At 42.6% G+C, this 15173-nt stretch overlaps 1 protein-coding gene across 1 annotated transcript; it reads left to right on the top strand.

The window, feature by feature from the left end:
- Nucleotides 1–1202: 1202 nt before the first annotated feature.
- Nucleotides 1203–13965, top strand: COCH (cochlin). Its single transcript, XM_006085854.3, has 11 exons — nucleotides 1203–1521; nucleotides 1607–1651; nucleotides 4202–4358; nucleotides 4920–5053; nucleotides 5758–5820; nucleotides 6096–6140; nucleotides 6243–6390; nucleotides 9286–9389; nucleotides 10069–10295; nucleotides 10456–10972; nucleotides 13447–13965. The coding sequence occupies exons 1-11, from the start codon at nucleotides 1488–1490 to the stop codon at nucleotides 13620–13622; spliced, it is 1650 nt and encodes a 549-aa protein (XP_006085916.1). The 5' UTR covers nucleotides 1203–1487; the 3' UTR covers nucleotides 13623–13965.
- Nucleotides 13966–15173: the final 1208 nt, after the last annotated feature.

The raw sequence follows: 15173 nt of genomic DNA, 5'->3' as shown, positions 1-15173 counted from the left end.
AGTGTCCATGCTTCCCTAGCAGATAATAAACACTTACAGATTCTGAAATTCTGTGCAATGACAACAGACACCCAGTTCCGGGAATTTGGAAAGGCAGCCCAGCTGCAGAAAAGAAGAAAAGGCAGATGTAAGGAGCGATGGGGCCGCCTCACAGACGTGGCCTTCCCCATTAGGGTACATGTTGGAGAAAATGCGACTCCAGCGGAATCCAAGTCGGGAGGCTGGATCCCTAAGGTCCAAAAAATAACCAATCAGTCAACAGGGTTTCTAACAAATCCAGGGCATGCATTTACCAGCCCAGGTTGGTTATACTTACAGTGGTTCTCAACCTTCCCAATGCCGCGACCCTTCAATACAGTTCCTCATGTTGTGGTGACCCACAATTTCATTATTACAAATTGAACATAATTAAAGCATAGTGATTAATCACAAAAACAATATGTAATGATATATGTCTTAGGCAACCCCTATGAAGGGGTCGTTCGACCCCCAAAGGGGTCCCCACCCACAGGTTGAGAACCGCTGCTTTAGAAGTAGGAACTCTGTTTCCAAGGGAGCACGAAGTTGGGCAGTTTTGTGCTGAGGCCGCGTGGACCTGGTGGTTCTGCTGGGGCCCGTGGCCGAGGCAGGGCCGGGTCCCGGGGAGGGCCGCCGCCTGCTGTCGCGGACTGTGCCTGCAGGACCGTCATTCCCCAGCCCGGGCGAGGCGGCCCGCAGTCGCCGCACGTTGGGCAGCCTCGCGCCTCGGGCGCAGTCCGGCCTGGGGCCCAGCGCCGTGCGCTCTGCTGTCCCCCCGCGCGCGTCCCCAGGCGCGCCCCGCTGTGGCCCCACACGGATCCCCACACCCCGACGCCGGCGCCCGCGGTCCCGGACTCTGACCCAGGCCTTTGCGCCTCCCTCGGGGACCCGCGAGGCGTCCAGGTGGCCGAGCCCGCGCTGCGGGGGGGAGGCGCCTCGGCGCGGGCTTCACCCCGGGCAGGAAGGGAAGGGTCTGATCTTGAATCAGGGCTAACCCCTGGGACCGGCCGACCCCTCCCTCGCGCGCCCCCGCACAGTGCTCATGCCGCGCGCCCAGCTTTATTAGCGGACACGGGCGCCACGCTTATCCGCACTTCGCGGGCAGCGGGGCGGGTCCCGACTCAGGTGCAGAGCCCCGGGCGTCCGGGCGCGGGGCGTTCGGGTTCGCTGAGCGTGTCCCGTGTGTCTCCTCTGTCGCTCCCCAGCTTGTCTGTCCTGTCTGCATATTTTCACCCCTCCACCCGGGTCCGGGGCTGCACATCGATTGGGGGGTCGGGCTCGGTTTGCAGCGGGGAGCGTCGCTTCCAGAGCGAGAGGGCGTCAGCTCCCGGGGCCGCGGCGCTTCAGTCTTCGCCGGCTCCTGGGAAGAGGTGCGGGGTCTCCGCGGTCGCAGGAGCGGGAGCCCGCGTTCCCCCGGAGCCTCCTCGCACTCTCCCCCTCTCCGGGTCCGAGCAGCCCCCTCGGCTACCATGGCTGCAGCCTGGATCCCGGTCCTCTGCCTCGGTGGGTACGCACCCCTCGCCGCCCCTTGCCCTCGCGCCGAGCGGGCGGAGGCTGGAGCCCGCCTCGTGCTGTCCTCTCTTCGCAGGTGCGGGGCTGCTGCTGCCGGAGCCCGCGGGCTGCCAGGGAGCCGGTGAGTGGCGGGGTCCGGCGGGGAAGCGGGGTCGGTCCCGGCTGCGGGCGGGGCTGAGGCCGGCAGGTAGGAGCGCGCGCAGGTGCAGCCCCGGGACCGCGGCCCCGGGCGGGAGCAGGAGCGCGCGCAGGTGGGAGGGCTGCCTGGCGCTCCCGTTCATAGCTACGGCCCATCTGCTCGGACTGACCCGTTTCTCCCACGCGGGGGACCACTCCGGTCCGAAGGGGATGTTCTTTCCAAGCTACGGAGAAGGGAGCCCCCTAACCCCCTGCACACCCACATCCCCGGGGCCCGCCGGACAGCCGGACAGCAGACGGTCAAGGCAGGGGTTATGAGTGGAGCCCCTCGGAAGAGGGGGCCCCCACTAGTCCCGGGTGTTCCGCAGTCTTGGGAGCCAGGAGAAGCCCTCTAGACCCGAATCAGACGATCAGAGCTGACGAGAGAGAGGCTTGACCCCTGGCTCTGTTTCTAGGAGCGTGCCCTAGCATTTGGGAGTCGTTTTAGAGTTTGTTCCACGTGTAGAAGTCCGAGTATGGGTGTGTGGTTCGGTGTGTTTTCTACAAAGTAAAAGGCAAACCCTTCCAGAATGTATCCTTTGTTTTCCTTGAAAGGAGAAATGAGGGTAAGGCTTGCACCGGCTGTATTCAGCCCCACGCACCCTCCACACCCCCACACCCCCGCACACACTCACTAAAGTCAGTGTTGACAGATAAGGGTAATGTGTCTGATGCCACTGAAAATGGGAGGAAGAATTAAGGCTGTTTGATAACAGGTGTGAGGCTACTGTTTTTGGTAAAGATTTTTATTCCCCCGACACCCTAGAATGTTTCAGAGCCAAGGGGTTGGCAGTGTACCTGGCATCCTGCCTTCCCTTCCCTGGACCTTACAGTACAGGGTACAGCTCAACACAGGGGGCCCTTAGGAGGGGGTCCTGCCTGGCCAGGGGGCTCAGTTGGTTGGAGCGTCCTCCTTGCACGAAAGGTTAGGGGTTCAATCTGGGGTCCTGGGCTTGCGGGAGGCAGCCAATCAATCTTTCTCGCTCTCCCCCCTCTTTTTTCTCCCCTCTCTAAAATCAATAAAAACATACCTTTGGGTGAGGATTAAAAATAAATAAATTCAATATTTATAGCGAATTAATGAATTAACATGTTGTATTATGGTATCTTGTTACATGTTGCCAAAGGCTTGTCTTACAGTAAAAACTTAGATTCTTTATTAGTTGGGTTGGCCATGTAAAACTTGACAGTATTAACAGTGCTTTCTAAAAATGCATTCACTGCCTGAGATAATTCTCGGCAACAGGAATAAGCAGGCGCCATTCTGAAGGGACTAACTTCCCAGTTTCCTGTCCTGTAGGAGTTGCAGAATATTCTGTGGGCTGTGTGACCTTGGGCAGATTAGCACATGGCTTTCATTTCTTCATTTGTAAAATTAGTGATTGAGCTAGATGACATTCAATAAAGTGAAGCATCTTTTTACTGATTTGCTTACATTGATATAATTTAAAGGCACTGCATTTGGAGGAAAACTGGTATAAATGTGCTTCTGAAGCAAAGGATGACTTAGGTTTGTGCATGTGTTTATAAAAATGTCCCTCACAGGCTCAACCCAGATTTAATACCGTCCCCTCAGGCAACTATGCACACAGTTGTCATCAGAAGTGAGATTTTTATATTTCTAGAACAAATTAATAAATGGCCAATGAGTGTTATTTTCTAGTTCTCATATAGTTCAATTATGTATTTTATTTTTTAATATAGTTTTATTGTTGATAGTATTACAGATATCTCCCATCCCCCCCCTCCTCCCAGCCCCTACACCGCCCCTCATATCCTTGAACACCAGGTATACAAGGTCTTCACTACTCTATTGCCTGTGTCCATGGGCTTAAGCATATCCTATATACTAAAGGCTAATATGCAAATCGACCAAATGGTGGAACCACCTGTCACTATGATGCACACTGACCACCAGGGGGCAGACATTCAACACAGGAGCTGCCCCCTGGTGGTCAGTGCGCTCCCACAGGGGGAGAACTGCTCAGCCAGAAGCCAGGCTCATGGCTGGTGAGCACAGCAGCAGTGGCAGGAGCCTCTCCCACCTCTGCAGCAGTGCTAAGGATGTCTGACTGCTGGCTTAGACTTGCTCAGCCATCAGTCAGACATCCCTTGAGGGTTCCCGGACTGCGAGATCCTCCCCCTACAGTGCACGATTTTTGTGCACTGGGCCTCTAGTAAGTATATAAGTTCTTTGGTTTATCTCTTCTCACCCCCCTAACCTCCCAATCATGTATTTTCAAACTGATAAGAACTGAGAAAATTTTCCCATTAGACTTTATAGTGGCTGAGGACTAGATTAAATTGGAGAACGGATTTTCAGCTTGCTAAAATCTGGAATGGTGTGGGACAGTGTATAAGTCAATATTCCTAATAAGAAGTGTCGAAATCGGGGAAGTAAAATGTCAATCTCATCTCCTAGTCCCCCCCTCACTCACCCCCACTGCCCAAAACGTCCTAAGAACGGTTATTACATTCTCTCCTTCCTCTTCAGTGCCCATTGCTATCACGTGCTTTACCAGAGGCCTGGACATCAGGAAAGAGAAAGCAGATGTGCTCTGCCCCGGGGACTGCCCTCTTGAGGAATTCTCCGTGTTTGGGAACATAGTATATGCTTCTGTGTCAAGCATATGCGGCGCCGCTGTCCACAAGTAAGCCCAAACTTGCCAAGGGGAGAGAAACGCAAGTGTGGTTATTTTCTCTCCCTCTCTAGCCATCTGTATCCCCCATCTTTTCTTTCTTGTGGTGCCATAATAGGCATCAAAGGTTTTCCTGAATATCCTTGAACACCAGCTACACAAGGGAAGCTTTCTGACCGATGGCAAATTGTATTATTTCTTGATAGCTAGCTCTGTGATTCTAAAACATTGCTAATCATGTAATAGATTAGTATGTGCCAGCCATTGTTTTAAATTCCACGACAACTCTACCACTCTACAAGGTAGGTACAATTTTACTCCGTTTTACAGATGAGGGAACATACTACAAGTGTGTTCTTATCAACACTTAAGCTTGACAGCACAAAACCATTTTCCCAGGCAGATGCTGTACCTGTGTAAGCAAGTTTTTTTAAAAAGGCTGGAAGCACTCTTAGATGGGTTTCCTGCTGAACTATTTTCCTGATTAATCAGATAACAGATGCAACATGGCACCAGTCATTCGGATGCCCTGAAAAGTGTGGGTCGATCTCAGGTGTTATTCTTGTGTTGCAGGGGAGTAATCAGCAACTCCGGGGGGCCTGTGCGAATCTATAGCCTACCTGGTCGAGAAAACTACTCCTCAGTAGTTGCCAATGGCATCCAGTCTCAAACACTTTCCAGATGGTCTGCTTCTTTCACAGTGACGAGTAGGTACAATTATGTTCTTACTTTTGTGTAAATATTGCCCCTACCCTCCCCCCCCCCCCAAAAAAAACCCCAAAAAAATGTTTTCTGCTTTTCTCAGCCCAACATCTTTAACTTTGATGGCAAAACCTGTGGTCAAAATCGAAGGGCTCAACTACGGGCTAGAGTCAGGGGACCCAAAGAGTCAAGGACCCACTCAAGCCAAACTTGGTGACTGGGGAGGAATAATCTTGCTGTCAGAAGAGGGCAGTAGAAACTTGAATGGTCTGTAATCAGAATGCCCTGACCACGTAACACTAAGTCAAAAAAACTAGTGAATGAATGTGAACTCATTTTTGGTGATCTTTTCAAAATATGACCTGCCCTAGCCGGTGTGGCTCAGTTGGTTGGAGTATCATCTCTTACAACAAAAAGTTACAGGATCAATTCCGGTCAGGACATGTGGGTTTGAACCCCCAGCCAGGGCCCTGCCTATGGGAGGCAACGAATTGATGTTTCTCTCTCTCCCTCTCTCTCTTAAAAAAAAAAAAAAAGCCTAATAGATAAGAATCCATTTTGGTTCTTTGAAACAAGAATGCAGCAGTTGCTCCTGAAATTTGCCATCACTCTGTTACATGTACCATCCTATAGAACTCTAGATTAGATTCATTGTGCTTTGATGATAAAAAAGGAAGAGGAAAAAATAGCCTCTTCTTTATTTTAACAGAAGGCAAAAGTGGAACCCAGGAAGCCACAGGACAAGCCGCGTCCACAGCACAGCCACCATCAGGTATGAACTATGGAGCCTACATTGTCTCACACAGCACTGGAAAGTCCTGCATTGGAGGCATATCAAATATGTAGGCCTCCTACACGACTGACTTCTTTGTTGGGGCATTGCTTCCCCAGTCCAGAAGATCATAAATAAATAAATTTTCAAAAAACAAATCTTTTTAAGAATGACACGACTTGTCATAAGCTTTTCCCTATGTGGGCTTCTTGCTATGGAACTGTCTTCCGTTTGCTGATGCCAAATGCTTCCTTCCCCACCCCACCCCCAACCAGGTAAACGACTAAAGAAAACACCCAACAAGAAAGCTGGGAATAAAGGTAAGAATCCAGATAGCCATTTGGGAAAATAACTCTGTCCCTCCCTTCTCTCTCCTTCCCTCTTGAAACTGCTAACAAAAAGACTTGTTTGGGTTTTCACAGACTGTAAAGCAGACATTGCATTTCTGATTGATGGAAGTTTTAATATTGGGCAGCGCCGATTTAATCTACAGAAGAATTTTGTTGGGAAAGTGGCTCTCATGCTGGGAATTGGAACAGAAGGACCACATGTGGGCCTCGTTCAAGCCAGGTATCAACTTTGTTATAATGGGAGGAGACTTGACTGATGACAAATAATCAGTCCTTTTATAGGTACATTTGTTTCAGTTCAATAAACATATTGAGTTGTGGACAATCTGGGTTCCCAAACTATAAGGTCAGGATTTAGGATTGCCTAAACAGACTGGGTAAGTCTAAGTACTTCCTTTTTGGAGAAAAGGACTTAGAGAATTGTATGCTATTTGTGGACTGAAAGGTTTGTTCCTCATACAAATTACCTTTGCACATCTACTCTACTCAATTCTTCATTTCTCTTTGCTGAAGGAAAAACAGGCAGTGATATATCTGTAACTCCTCCCTATTCTGTTATTCTTTTTAGCTCTTTCCATATTCCCTTAATTGGAGATTTGAAGCCTGACCTTTTAATGTTTATTCTCTTAAAAATAGTACTTATTGATGTGTATCATAAAAAGCTTAAAAAACATAAAAGCATAAAGAAAAAATATCCAAATATAACCTCCAGAGATAATCACTATAGAATGTTTTTTTTTCTTTTCAGTATTTTAAGAAAATATTTGTCTATATGAGGGTATTTTTTTAAAATATATTTTTATTTCAGAAAGGAAGGGAGAGGGAGAGAGATAGAAACATCAATGATGAGAGAGAATCATTTATTGGCTGCCTCCTGCACGCCCCCCACTGGGGACCGAGCTCGGAACCCCAGCATGTGCCCTTGATCGGAATGGAACCCAGGACCCTTCAGTCCCCAGGCTGACACTCTATCCACTGAGCAAAAACGGCTAGGGCTATGAGGGTATTTCTTGATTTTTAAAAGTTCAGACTATAAAAATGTCTTATATCCTGTTTTATTCATCCCCGACTATTCTGAGCACTTTATCATGTCACAAAAATTCTTCAGAAAATAATGTTTCATGTTACTCTGCATGATTGATTACTTACCCATTCTTCTATTGCTTCTTTACCATTACACAGAGCACTGTGATGAACATCCTTATGACATCTGATTAGACTTGATTCCTGGAAGTGGGGTTGGGTCAGAGGGTTCTGACATTTTTAAGTACTCTGAAATAAACAGTTAAATTGCTTTACACTACTTGTTGATCCAGTTTACACTACTGTCATTTTTAAGGGTTTTCTCCAGTACTATTACAGATATTAATTTATATTTAATTTGTTCTTATATTATTTTTTACAATTGGTTCTTCATTTAGATAGATTTTTTTTTAGTGTGAGAATGTAACTTTGTTGTTTTAACCATTGTTGTAGTTTTTTAAAAATATATTTTATTGATTTTTTGCAGAGAGGAAGGGATAGGGATAGAGAGCTAGAAACATCAATGAGAGAGAAACATCGATCAGCTGCCTCCTGCACACTCCCTACTGGGGATGTGCCCGCAACCAAGGTACAAGCCCTTGACCGGAATTGAACCTGGGACCCTTGAGTCCGCAGGCCAATGCTCTATCCACTGAGCCAAACCATTTGTTGTTTTAACAACAAAAACCATTTGTTGTTTTAACTATTTGTTCAACACCTTTTAAAAATGAGCTTCTTGTTCCATTGATTTGTGATAATCTTATATACAAGTTTAGGCAAGTCTGTTTCTTTGATCCATTTGCTACTTCTTACATCCTTTCTACAATGCTTTGATTTTTGTCACTTTATTGTACATTTTAACATCCCATAAGGCAAATTCCCCACAGTACTTCATACATTTTTCCTTTGCTATTTTTACCCAATTATTTCTCAAGATGAAAACTACACTACCCCGAAGACTCACTTTTCTATAAATGTCCTGGTTTATAGTTTTTCTATTTTAAGAAGAACATTAGAATAAACTATATCAAGAGTTTCTATTTAAGCAGATAACAATATATCATTAAGGATGCAAAAGAAGACTAAATTTCATAAATCATAATTTGGATAGTTGAGAAGTGACCATAAAAGTGAAAAGGTTATCACCCCATGAAATCTGACTTTGTGACCCAGCATTCCACCAGGTATACAGAAACCATACCATCAGGCAAGACAATCAGTGCTACAGTTGTCCCTCAAAAATCTTGACTTAATGGCAACTGATACAAAAACCTTAAAATTTTGCACTTATGAAATATATTGACTTATCTAAAAACAGTGCATCAAACTGTGCTTTAACTGTTTTTACTCAACATGGTCTTTAATGAACAGAGTAGTTATGAAAGTGAGCCATGATTTGTTTGCTATTAAATATGGAAAATCTCAAACCTCTTACCATACACATCATTTTAAGATTAGCAAATGTCAACATCATTTATTAGAAGAAAAACTCAATATCGTCATACTTTATAATGTTTCCTTATAACTTCCCATTTAAAATGTTGGCCTTAGTGTCACTGAAGCTGCCTCTTCTGACCAGAGACCTGGGTCAATAGACCCGCACTGTTCAGTGCTTCCAGGTCCCCTGGGCCAGACCCGCCCCACACCAGGCGGATTGCGGTTAAGCCCAGTGCCCTGAGCCGGGCCTGGTTTCAGGTGCTCCTAATAGTTTAGGTATGGACTTTGGGTGCAGGAGTGGGAGCCAAACAAATCTGAATTTAAAGTGTGGCTATGTTTTGTTGGGAAAATTACCTAAATGTCTGAGCCTGTTTCTTATATTATAGGGATAATAATTTCTATCTCCTAGAGTTATAATGAAATGAGATTATACATAACATATAGCATATTACCCAGACTGTAGTAAATCCTTAAGATAGCAATTGTTTTTGTTACATTTTTAAAAGATCCCTAAAAATTCAAGTAAAGATGCAATGTCTTAGTTGATGATATAATGTGGGATTAAGAAACTTAGACATTGTCCACTTTAAAGTTTAAGATATATAATTTGCTCATTTTCCTTTTCCAATTCTCTTTTTTTCATTTTTCCACGTAGTGAACACCCCAAAATAGAATTTTACTTGAAAAACTTTACATCAGCCAAAGATGTTTTGTTTGCCATAAAGGAAGTAGGTTTCCGAGGGGGTAATTCCAATACAGGTAAGTAGACTTTGGCACCTGGGATATAACACAGGAGGTTATGAATGATTAGATATGTAAAACAGTATTGTGCTTTTATATAAGGAGATGTGAAACGCTTCTTCCTGTCTCTGGAATCTTGGCTAGTATGCACTTGATCATCTGAGGTGCTCAATTTTTAATGGAAAATATACCAAAGGGTTAATTTTATTTATTAAAAAAAATAAAGCATCGTGACCCATAATCCTTATAATGAATAGGGCAGATGTCACTTTAGGCAAGTACCTGTTTGGAATGCTAAAAAGAAGTAAAGACCAACAGACTTACCTAATAAATGTAGATGTGGTAGAAAGAACCAAAGTAGCACGATGGACCCTCAGAAGGGAGACTTCTTATTCTGAGTCCTTAGTGGTACTAATCAGTCACTAGGGGCGAGATGGAGAGCATGGGTACAGGAGTGGGAGTGTTGTGTTTCTGACTGATGTCAATGAAAGGAAATGTGAGCTTTGGGGAAGTGATGGGATGGGTGAAGACAAAATTGGCCTGACCGATGATTAAATTTTCCCACCATATGCATCAATTATAGAACCGGGCTCTATATGTTAAATTCTTAAACGAAGTGGCATCAGGTTGGTATAGGGAAATAGAAATGTCATTTGAGCAGTAGTGGTGCTCCAGTTTGCTTCTTTTTCACTCCTAGGAAAAGCCTTGAAGCACACCGCCCAGAAATTCTTCACAGCAGAAACTGGTGTGAGAAAGGGGATCCCCAAAGTGGTGGTGGTATTTATTGATGGCTGGCCTTCTGATGACATTGAGGAAGCAGGCATTGTGGCTAGAGAGTTTGGTGTCAATGTATTCATAGTTTCTGTGGCCAAGCCCATCCCTGAAGAATTGGGGATGGTTCAGGATGTTGCATTTATTGATAAGGTAAGGAGGTGAGGGATGTCTTGTTATGGTAGTGATTCAATTTTGAACCTTGAGGCATAGTGCTGACTGGCCCATATCTAACATTCAAGATTTCATAATTTTTAAGAAGAAACAATTTTTGATCCCTTTGGATATCTTTTCTGTTCTTCCCTTCCATTAGGCTGTCTGTCGGAATAATGGTTTCTTCTCTTACCACATGCCCAACTGGTTTGGCACCACAAAATACGTAAAGCCTCTAGTGCAGAAGCTCTGCACTCACGAGCAAATGATGTGCAGCAAGACCTGTTATAACTCGGTGAACATTGCCTTTCTAATTGACGGCTCTAGCAGCGTTGGGGATAGTAACTTCCGTATCATGCTTGAATTTGTCTCCAACATAGCCAAGACTTTTGAAATCTCAGACATTGGTGCCAAGATAGCTGCTGTACAGTTCACCTACGATCAGCGCACAGAATTCAGTTTCACTGACTATAGCACCAAAGAGAATGTCCTAGCGGTTATCCGAAACATCCGCTATATGAGTGGTGGAACAGCTACTGGTGATGCCATTTCTTTTACTGTTAGAAATGTGTTTGGTCCCATGAGGGACAGCCCCAACAAGAACTTCCTGGTAGTTGTCACAGATGGGCAGTCCTATGATGATGTTCGAGGCCCTGCTGCTGCTGCACATGATGCAGGTAAGGTCCTTCCTTGTCCTTTGCGAAGGGAAATTGAGGAGGGGTTCAGTAAATTTTAGAAGTAAACTTAAGCATTTATTTCATTAAATAAACATCTACAATGCCACAGTCACATTCTAAAAGCTTTACCCAATATTAGCTGATTCAATTGTCAAGGCAGCTCTACTAATTTCATTCCAGATAAGAAAATAAACTCACCCAAAGCACACATTAAGTCAGGCCAGTATTCAAACCCAGGCAGTCTAGCTGAGTCCACACTTCTGACCACTGTATTGTGGGGAAAATACCATGAGAACCATGTCACGTGTCATGGAAATGTTATAGGTTCACATTTGACTCAAACTTGGAATATATCCACCATCTCCAACCCCTAGTCACAATTTATCATAATTTACTGTGAATCTGCTATTTGAAAATGTATCCTTTTTTTATAGTAGTTTTCAGGCTGGGGTGAGCTTTCTAAGTTGATAAGGTCACCAATGAAATTTAAATTCTATTCCATCTAAACTTTTTAAGTGTTTTTTTTTCTTGACAATGAAAACACACTCTGATGTTATAAGAGAGTATAAAAAGGTTCTTTCTTACCCCAACCTTAATATTACTTTTGGCAAAGGCCGCTAGTTCCTGAAGACATTAGCATGTGTTGCTGAGATCAAATAGGCCAACAAATAGCTGAGGGTTCCCTTTCCCGGGATGAAACTGAGTGACTGGAGTCCAATATTTAAAAAACAAAAATGTTCAATTGGGAGGGGGATTAGCAGCCTTCCATTTTTCTGTACTCTTCTGCACGTCCTTTTCCCTATTTGTGAATAACCTTTTTCTTTTTTTTTTGTACATTAGCACCTCTGCTAATGCATTTGTGTATTTTATAAATATTGATGGATATTTTTATTAAAACTGATACATGTAATTTAAGTGATACATGGGCTTATTTTATACATCAGCAAACTAGCCTATGTTGAAGACCTCTTTTCTATCATACTCCTTATAAAATGTAGATGACTAAACTAAATTATGGTTAACAGGATTGGATTCAGGCTAAATTAAGTGAACTAGTTTATTTCAAATATATTTTCCCTATTATCATTAATTGAACTTTTCATGAATAGTATTATTTAACAAAAGCCAGGAAATAGACTTTCTGGGCTATGTCACAACCATTTTTATATTGTTCTTTTAACTATGAGTATATACTGGGCCTGAGCTCAACTCTCTAGGCTTAAATGCAGAATTAAAAGTGAGAAAAACTAAGGGGGAGGAAAATTTTTATTTTTCTCTTGCCAGAGAGGGACTGGCTGGTGGTGATAAATCCTAAATTGTTTGAAATAGCTTTTGTATCATCTAAACCTGCTTCGTTTGTATCCTAAGCTTCCACAACTCTGAACACTGTATACCACTAGAAGGGGAATGAAGCCTTGGATAGGAGGGTAGTAGCTATTGCAGAAACTCCCAAAATGTTATGGGGAATTGCACCCAGAAAATAAGACAGTACACTAAGAATCTACTAAACCACTGCTTTTACAATTGGGATTGAGGTGAATCAAACTAATGCAACAGCACCCTGACCAAAATGTACAGTTGGAATAAAAGCCTTCTAGTACTCAAGGGAATGCCTCAATGTAACAGGAAATTCCAGCTTCACAGGCATTTCTTCTGGCTTTATTTTTATTGATTATATAGAGAGGGAGAGAAAAACATCAATTTGTTGTTTCACTTACGATGCATTGATTGGTCCTTGTATGTGCCCTGACCAGGGATCGAATCCACAATCTTGGTATATGAGGATGATGCTCTAATCAACTGAGCTATCCTGCAAGGGCTCTCTTTGGCTATTTTTTATCACCAGATTTTTGCTTTGGGATTAAAGGCTGACAATTTCTTACTGGTCAGTTTGCCAATGTAACATATAGACTTAAATGGAAGTTATTATTCACAGATGACTAGTCACCATTCCCTGACAGTGCAGCCTCAGACAACTTTCACCATTTCTCTACCCCACCTCTTGTGCCAGTTTCTTACTCAATTATAATGGCCTAACTCCAGTATAATGGTTAACTAAAGTGAGGATAGCAGGCATACCAAGCTCATACCAATCTCAGAGGTAAAGTTTTTATCATTTCACTAAATATGTTTGCTGAGGGTGTTTTTTTGTTGTTTTTTAAAGATGTTTATCAGGTTATTTCTAGTAATTATCATCATGGATATTGAACTTTATAAAAAAAATTTTTTCTGTCAGTGATCATTTGCCTGGTAATTACACGGACAGTAAAGCTCTGGTTTTGACCAAACTGTTTAGCCATTTTCATCACAATGACTGTTAAAACTTACCTAACCATCTGCTACAGGGGATTTAGTTCTTCAGACATTACTAGGCAGTTTTATCTGCAACTATGTCTTAATATATTAAAACTATGTGTAATTTTATATGTAAACTGGAACTTGGGTTTACAGTCCCTTAAATATTTCCATTGTAGGTATCACCATCTTCTCTGTTGGTGTGGCTTGGGCACCTCTGGATGACCTGAGAGATATGGCCTCTAAACCAAAGGAATCGCACGCTTTCTTCACAAGGGAGTTCACAGGATTAGAACCAATTGTTTCTGATGTCATCAGGGGCATTTGTAGAGATTTCTTAGAATCCCAGCAATAATGATGATGTTGCGACAACTGAAAGAAAAAGTGCAACAGGATATAATGTATAAGTAATACTGAAATACTATAGAGCATATTAGGATCAGATACAAAACTATATTTAAGAGCCAACTGCTGTTTTAAGCAAATAAGCATTCACTTAAAGCTACTACTTTTAATTACAATTTAGACGTAATTGTCCACTTTGCTGAGGCTTCATAATCATGACCCTTAGAAACTCAGGAAAAGGGGTATATCATGGATTAAAACCTTAAGAGTTCTATTCTAACATGTATATTAAATGTATAGATATGAAAATTCCATAGCTCAATAAAAGAATCTGATATTTAGACCGGAAGCAACATTCCTTTTATCATTCTGTATTAAATATATAAGCAAAATAAAAAACTTAAACAGAAAAGTTATTTCAAATATAAATATCTTGACCCAAGTAGATGTTATTTAGTATTCTAAAGTTATAATTGCTGATGAAATGGAAGGACTTGGTATCAAGCTTATTTTGTAGTGTAGTTTCACAGTAAGTTATCACACTGAACAGGATAGCAGGACTACCTAGTATTTTTCTATTTATCTAACCCTTAATTTTTATGTGTATGGGTACATATGGCTTGTACGCTAACGCCATGCATGTACAAAATGTTAAGTTGGTAAATTTTTACTTACCATTTACATATAGCTTTAAAGAAAAGCACATATTTCAAATAGCAGAACTGCAGGAAAAGTATTGTCAGTTTGACTATATTTAAGCAATAACATTGCTAGTGACTATTCAAGCTGCCTTTTATTTTCCTAAGTGTTTCTCCCTAGGACATGTAAAAATTCTGCATTCAATAATTTATGCAGAAAGGCCAACTGAATTTTTTTTTAAAAAATCATGCAATAAGACTATGCCTTTTCTATCATTTATTGAATGCCTACTGTTCTAGGCATCATACACAGCCACTACCAGATAAACAGTACAAACATGTTTTATAATTGGCATTAGTTTTACTTAAATGTGCTTGTGAAGTTGGTGCCTACGAAAAGTGCTCAGAATTCCATTGATGTAATTATCATTACTCACCAGGAACTCTCCTCTCAGGTAGAGCATCCTGCTTACTTTCTCAAGACAGGACCTGCCCTCACTCATTCAACTGCACACCTTATCTCCTGTAACACAGTCACTGACCCTATCTGGGTGATTTACAACCAGTCGACCCCAAAATGGTGTTAATTAGTGGAATAATATACATACTCCAGTTAATCTTTTGAGTCTAACAATTTTAGTTTGTGGAAAAGGAATGAAAAGACTATGTACTGAAGAGGCATACCTGAAATTGCCTTTGACACTAGATAAAAATTTGATAAAATCAAGTTGGGAAGACAATAAACCTCTCCACCTTATAAAATGTGGCAAATATGAATTCATGTAACAGATTTTCAAATAACTAAAATGGGTTTAACATGATTTTCTCCTAGTACATAAAGCACAAATTCTCAGCCAAAAGTACCACTCCTTAAAAATTTAAGCTTAAGTGAAAACCTGGCCTCTAACCCTTTTAAAAATGCT

Source organism: Myotis lucifugus, unplaced genomic scaffold, assembly GCF_000147115.1.
Source record: "Myotis lucifugus unplaced genomic scaffold, Myoluc2.0 scaffold_22, whole genome shotgun sequence".
Classification (NCBI taxonomy): domain Eukaryota; kingdom Metazoa; phylum Chordata; class Mammalia; order Chiroptera; family Vespertilionidae; genus Myotis; species Myotis lucifugus.
This window is presented reverse-complemented; position numbering and strand designations above follow the sequence as displayed.

What these genes read in the sequence shown, in the direction of transcription:
- COCH (XM_006085854.3), top strand. Translation starts at nt 1,488, where the DNA reads ATGGCTGCAGCCTGGATCCCGGTCCTCTGCCTCG. An exon ending in CAAGAAAGCTGGGAATAAAG is followed by an intron (nt 6,141 to 6,242) that starts GTAAGAATCCAG and finishes GGGTTTTCACAG; the next exon opens with ACTGTAAAGCAGACATTGCA. An exon ending in GTGGGCCTCGTTCAAGCCAG is followed by an intron (nt 6,391 to 9,285) that starts GTATCAACTTTG and finishes TTTTCCACGTAG; the next exon opens with TGAACACCCCAAAATAGAAT.